The sequence below is a fragment of the Montipora foliosa genome, chromosome 3 (assembly GCF_036669935.1).
Source record: "Montipora foliosa isolate CH-2021 chromosome 3, ASM3666993v2, whole genome shotgun sequence".
NCBI lineage: Eukaryota > Metazoa > Cnidaria > Anthozoa > Scleractinia > Acroporidae > Montipora > Montipora foliosa.
The window spans coordinates 71003389-71010181 of NC_090871.1; the positions used below are offsets into that span (position 1 = coordinate 71003389).

A 6793-nucleotide genomic window follows, 5' to 3' on the forward strand; every position below is an offset into this window, starting at 1 on the left:
TCTGCATAACTTAACTGATCAGTTTTCAGCTAGAACTGGTGATGTTAAGAGTAGGATCCATTATAGACCATCGTAGTGTGCAACTGTTGACTTTTAACATTCCTGTCCGATTGTAAAAGCTTGGTTACTAATGAGGCTGATAGTGGCATCCAGATGTGTCGTCGGAGTGTGCAACTATTGACTTTTAACATTCTTGTCTTATTGTAAAAACTTGGTTACTAATGAGGTTGATAGTGGCATCCAGATGTGTCGTCGGAGTGTGCAACTATTGACTTTTAACATTCTTGTCTTATTGTAAAAACTTGGTTACTAATGAGGTTGATAGTGGCATTCAGATGTGTCGTCGGAGTGTGCAACTATTGACTTTTAACATTCTTGTCTTATTGTAAAAACTTGGTTACTAATGAGGTTGATACTGGCATCCAGATGTGTCGTCGGAGTGTGCAACTATTGACTTTTAACATTCTTGTCTTATTGTAAAAACTTGGTTACTAATGAGGTTGATAGTGGCATTCAGATGTGTCGTCGGAGTGTGCAACTATTGACTTTTAACATTCTTGTCTTATTGTAGAAACTTGGTTACTAATGAGGTTGATAGTGGCATCCAGATGTGTCGTCGGAGTGTGCAACTATTGACTTTTAACATTCTTGTCTTATTGTAAAAATTTGGTTACTAATGAGGTTGATAGTGGCATTCAGATGTGTCGTCGGAGTGTGCAACTATTAACTTTTAACATTCTTGTCCTATTGTAAAAGCTTGGTAACTAATGAGGTTGACAGTGGCATCCAGATGTATCGTCGGAGTGTGCTACTGTTGACTTCAAACAGCCCTATCCTGATGTAACAGCTTGGTTACTAATGATGATGTCTGAAATATTTGTTAAAGTTACTGATATTTATTAAGGCGTTTTGCCCATGTGTACTGCATCAAATCGAGAATAGCTTTTGGTAGCACTAATTTTGAATTGGAGTTATCTGTTTGTTTTTGTCTGCAATTTACGACATTTCTATAAGTAAATCATGTTAATCTGAGTAAAAACTAGGTGTGTTTTTAGGCAGTGATAAAATACAACCACACCTGCCCGGATATGTTTTTCTAGGAAGAATATACTGAGTACATATTAGAGGATGATGATTATTGTCTCCTGATTATTACTTTCTTATTTCTTTTATAGTGGCAATTTTAATTATTCATGACTGAGTTAAGGAAATGAAGAATCAACCTGGGTTAAAATGATTTTAACCCAAATTTCCTTTTGAACTATGACAATGATGAGTTTAATCGAATGCAAACTGATGAGCAATTTGCAGACAAGCAATATAATTTTTGTCAATGAAAACGAAATGGGGTGTCCCAAAAAAGAAGACCCGAAGACCCCGAAAACTCGAAAAAGTAACCCAAAACCCTCAATTTGGCTAACCCTAGGCCTAAAGTTGGTTTTTTGAGTTACCTCAAGCGAAGTTCAAGTCCTTCATTCCCTACAACTTGTTTCAAAGTGAAAGCTGGGCGATCCGCCATATTTAGCTGAGTAACCACTCTCCACATGTGGCCGGACATCTTCATTTCCCGTCGGATGTACATGGCCCTGTTACACTCTAGGTCTGAAAACCAACTTTAGGCCTAGGGTTGAAGGTTTTGAGTTACTTTTTTCGAGTTTTCGGGGTCTTAGGTTCTTCGTTTTCGAGACACCCAACGAAATGCCCTTTTTATAATGTACTTTTTGAAGCAGTGTTACGAAATAGCAAGAAATTAAAAAAAGACAAATACCAGTAATCTCGCTATCTGATTGACCAATTAAGAGTCTTGACAACGCTGTTCGCGTCATTTTGGGAAATAAACCTATCATATTGCTAGCAAGATTTTGACAACGCCTCGCTCTTTCTTTTTCTGATCTTGGGCACGCTCTGAAATAAACATTTACTTTGACGTTGAATGAATAAACTCGAATCCAAACTCGAACATGCCTTCCTCCCTGAATATTGTGGTAAAAAAGAAATAGAATGTAGGTCAGAAGTTTCTGTACTCTTATAGACAACGATATTCGTCATCACAGGTCAACATTGTGACCACTGTGATTAATATCGTTGTCGATAGGAGTACAGACAACGCTGAACCACAACATTCGATTTATTATGTTACCGAGCAAAATTAAAGACGAAGACGTGGTTTAGCTGCATATAATTTGGCTAGTGTTTAAATTAATTTACGCATTGGTGTAGCTCCTTGAGTTTACATCTAAAAAGCGAGATCTTTTTGCGTATTGTACTTCCTAATGTCATTTAGGTTCTGCAAGTTTTTAATACGTGGCATTTCAGGACCCACCAAGTAATTAAAAATGAAAGCGTGGTTTAGCTGAGTCGAAATAAATATTTGACGGGAAAAGTAATGATTGTATGCACCGGCGTATAAAAACTACAAAGGTAACGAAGAGCATTAATAAAATGTTGCTTCTCGATTTGTTTTTAAATTATCTCCTTGTCAAGTCGCGATCCACAGTTGAGAATTTCACTCAAGTCAAATCAGGACGTTCGTCTGCTGGCATGCTTGTTGAGAGTGTTTTAGAGTGAAATTGTCTAAGATTTCTTTTGGAAGAATCAAGAGAGAGACCCTTCAAAGTTCCCCTCAGTCTGGCACCCGAGTTAAACAAAGGCGAAAGGCAAAGAACAAAAAGTGACATTTTTCCCTTGGGATACACGCTTACGCTTGTATGTGTAAGTAATTTTTATTATTATATAGATATTGATGAAATACCAGGATTTCTCCTATTACTAAAACACCATATCTTCACCGCGCGCAGTGAACGTATCATTTTTATCTTTCACATGTGAGGATATAGCTGTCGTCATGGTAACGAACACGATTAGCCAATAAAACGCGAGCTTCCTCTTCATTGTACGATACTTTTGTGCTTTAATATAATTCTTCTCTACTACATTAACATTTTTATTGCAAATTTTCATTATCATGATTTGTTTTTCATAACTTTCATATCTTGTTTCATGTTACACAACATGCGTGTTTTAGTGGTTGGTGAACAATTTTCCATCACTTCGAAAATGAATAAAACAAGTTGTTTTAAATCTAGACATTTCATCAATATCTCTATAATAAACAGAACATTACATGGCCGCTTGGGGATACGAATTTTATCTTCTCGTGCTGAAAGTATCTCTCACGAGTGAGCGAAGCGAACGAGTGAGTACTACGGTGATGAAAAAGCAAATAAATATTGATACACAGTTTTCAGAAAGAGCCGAAGGAACTTTCCCGGACGGTCAATCGAGAATAAAATATTTACGACATGAAAACAACAATAATTTTGAACCGTGAATATAGAATATAAAAAGTTACGATCAGCGACAAACATTTTGGGAGATTTTTGCTTCGTTCAAGTAAATTGCAAAATCGAAAGTGACATGGCCGGAATTCAGCGGGCGCCGTGATTAAGTTACTGCGGCATGTTTACTCGCCAAACAGTGAAGCATCTGTGTCAAATGATGCCAAGATACCGGGTTTTTGTAAGCTTCTTTTTCTGTCAAGTGTTATAAAGTTTGACAATGAAATGAGCGAAGTCAAAACAAAGATCACAATCGCCCAACTCTTGTTTATGCAAAGTCAAAATTTACTCTCCAAGACGCGTACGACGTTATTTATCACCAGGTAATTCCATCATTTTGGAAATAGCAGCTACTTTATTATTCATCTGCGTCACAAGTTTTCACTGATTTTGGGCCTCATTTTGTTGAAACTCAAGCACGCTTCCAACAGGCCTGTGAACCCTTCCTGCTTGCAGAGCAATACTAAAAAACTTCTCCCATATCACATTTGAACCTTAAGCTCGAAAATTCAATACACAACATGATATCATAATTCACAAAGGCAGAAAATACCACAGAATCCTTTTCCAGCGAAAATTTTATTGAAACAAACAACATATTTGCTCTTAGAGGTGAAAACCTCTTCCCATTTCATTGCGTGCGTGAAGACAAGAAACTCAATTGTGTCAAATTACCATGTACTTCAGGTAAATACTGCTCACTTTGATTTCGTCTCGACGGGCGATAGATTGTTGTCGAAGTCCAGAAAATACGCGCAGAAGGCTCTATACACAAAGACACCACTCACCAGGGGAGTGACAGGCAAGACTTTTACCGACACGGAAAATAAAAAAAAAAATAATAATCTACCCATTTTCCGACTGGTTTGCCATAGGCAACCCAGTAAAAATACCCTTCCTTCACGAGACGCCATTATTTTAGTTCAATTCGTTCGACTCATTTCATCACATGGACGACCACATGGACCAATCATACGCGAGAATGAACAAGGGGCTTTATTGACAGGCTGTCATTTGTATGACGCTAAACAGAAGTAAGCACCACCCACTTTGGTTTGGACTTTCTGGCTATGGTTTGTCTAATTTCGGAGCTTCCAGGAGACTTGCAGTGGCTAAATTTGTAGAAATTGTTCATATTATCTATCACTATTGTTGTATCCGGGGTCCTAGGTTCGGTGCGCTTGCGTACCGAATAGTTTATTTGCTCAGAAAGTGTAGTTCTGGGCCCGTTTTTCAAAAGCCGATTAACGCTAATCCCAGATTAAACATCAACCAAGGAGTTTATTTCTCTACTCCTAAATGCTGTTCAACGCTGATATTCGCCAAAACTTTACATTAGAAGAAGTCAATCTTGAAAAACAGAAATAAGCAAAAGAAACTTTCACCAAAAAGTTGAAAACATGAAACAAGATTTACGCTAATCCTGGATTAAGTTAATCGGCTTTCGAACAAGCGGACCCTGTTTTTCTGTTCAGGTTCGGTTCTGTAAGCTGTTCTGTATTCCAGCTCTTGATATACTATGTACATGATTGACCACTTATAACATTTTGGCGACGAGGATGGGATTCTCTCCGATTTCGTTGTGATACGTGGCCATCCTTATTCTTCTTTGTATGATTTTATTCTGTGTTCATTTCTTCAATACGTTCGCGCATGTGGTTGCCTGCGCATTTGTGGTTTTCATCATGTCTTCGCCAACGCTGCTTGGCTCCGTCGGGGAGTTCGATCCGTCGAGTGAGACATTCACCGCTTATTTCGAAAGACTAGAACAATTCTTTGAAGCTAATAGTATTGGCCATTATCCTGCTGATGCTACCGCGGCTGTTATTCAAGCGGCCAACAGGAAAAAAGTCGCTGTAATGATTTCGGTAATCGGTAAGAACACGTATGGAACTCTTCGTGATTTATGCAGTCCAGAGAACCCGAAAGATAAAACGTTTGATGCGTCACGTGATTTACTGCAGCGACATTTTAAGCCCAAGCGACTGGAAGTTGCGGAATCGTATAGATTTCACCGTTGTGTTCAAGAAGAAAACGAAAGTGTTTCTAATTACCGCGCCCGTCTTAGACATCTGGCTTCCACGTGTAATTTTGGTGAATTCTTGAACCGCTCACTTCGGGATCAGTTTGTGTGTGGTATTCGCAACCCAGCTACACGGAAAAAACTCCTGAGCGAAGATCGCTCGTTTCAAGAGGCCCTTCAAGTGGCTGTTGCTGATGAAATAGCGGCCAAGGAGTCACTGCAAGTTCAACAACAATTACCTCAGCCTGTGAATTCAGTTACCAAGGATTCTTTTTCTGCTTCTTATCGTGGATATACAGGTTCACAGTTTGGTTCGCGACAAGGTGCTCGTCAACCTTCGAATTTGTCACAAGCGACTTCTTATACTTGCTTCTCATGTGCTAGCCCGGATCACTTAAGGCCTAAATGCAAATTTAGAAATGCTGTATGCCGGAACTGTAACGTAAAAGGCCATATTGCTCGAGTTTGCAAAAAGGGTGGTATTATCACCATGTGTGCTGAAGAAGAACTTGCACAAGAACCGGTATGTGAGAACGACGAACTTTATGTGGTTTATGACGTCAACACTATGTTTAGATCTGAAATTTCTGTGCAGCTGAAGATTGAAAACACTAATTGTTGTATGCAGTTAGACACTGGTTGCGCTTTGTCTCTTGCTCCAATCAGTTTCATTAAAGAAGTTTGTCCTGATGTCAAAATTAATCCTACAAATGTTATTCTGTCCACCTACACTGGTGAAACTGTGCGTCCTTTAGGAGAGGCTTGTGTGAATGTTGAGTACTCAGGATCCCAGTATTCATTACCCTTACTTATTGTGAAAGAAGGATCCTGTTCATTGTTTGGACGAAATTGGCTTATGCATATCAAGTTGGATTGGCAAAACCTGCCAGGTTTGAATAATGTTGGAACTTTGCCATCTGATTTGTCTACAATTCCAGCTACCTCTGGAGATCAGACATTAAATTCTGTCCTTGAGCAGTATAGTGAATTGTATCAACCTGAACTGGGGTGTTATACTGGTAAAGCCTGTTGTGTTACATGTAAATGAAAGTCAAGGGGCCAAATTTCACAAAGCGAGACCAATTCCTTATGCTTTGCAATCAAAAGTGGAAAGTACCTTGTTGAAAATGGAAAAGATGGCATGATTGAGAGAGTTACTACTTCTGTTAGTGCTGCCCCTAATGTAGTAGTTGGAAAGAAAGACAGTGATGAAGTACGTGTATGCGGAGATTTTAGCGTAACATACAATGCATGTGCTAATGTCGAGACCTACCCTTTGCCGCAGATTGACGACGTGCATTCAGCCTTGAGGGGATGTACTGTGTTTAGTGTTCTAGACATTAAGCAGGCCTATCATCAAATACCAATTGCAGAAGAATCACAGTCCAATCTGATAATTAATACTCACATTGGTTTGTTTGCATTTAAAAGA

The 6793-nt window shown here is 38.9% G+C and overlaps 1 protein-coding gene across 1 annotated transcript; it reads left to right on the forward strand.

Moving 5' to 3' along the window:
• Positions 1 to 5023: 5023 nt before the first annotated feature.
• Positions 5024 to 6409, forward strand: LOC137996305 (uncharacterized). Its single transcript, XM_068841709.1, has one exon. The coding sequence runs from the start codon at positions 5024 to 5026 to the stop codon at positions 6407 to 6409; it is 1386 nt and encodes a 461-aa protein (XP_068697810.1).
• The last annotated feature ends 384 nt before the right edge of the window (positions 6410 to 6793 follow it).

Bases quoted from the DNA above. Each gene is read 5' to 3' on its own strand.
- LOC137996305 (XM_068841709.1), top strand. From the start codon at position 5,024: ATGTCTTCGCCAACGCTGCTTGGCTCCGTCGGGGAGTTCGATCCGTCG.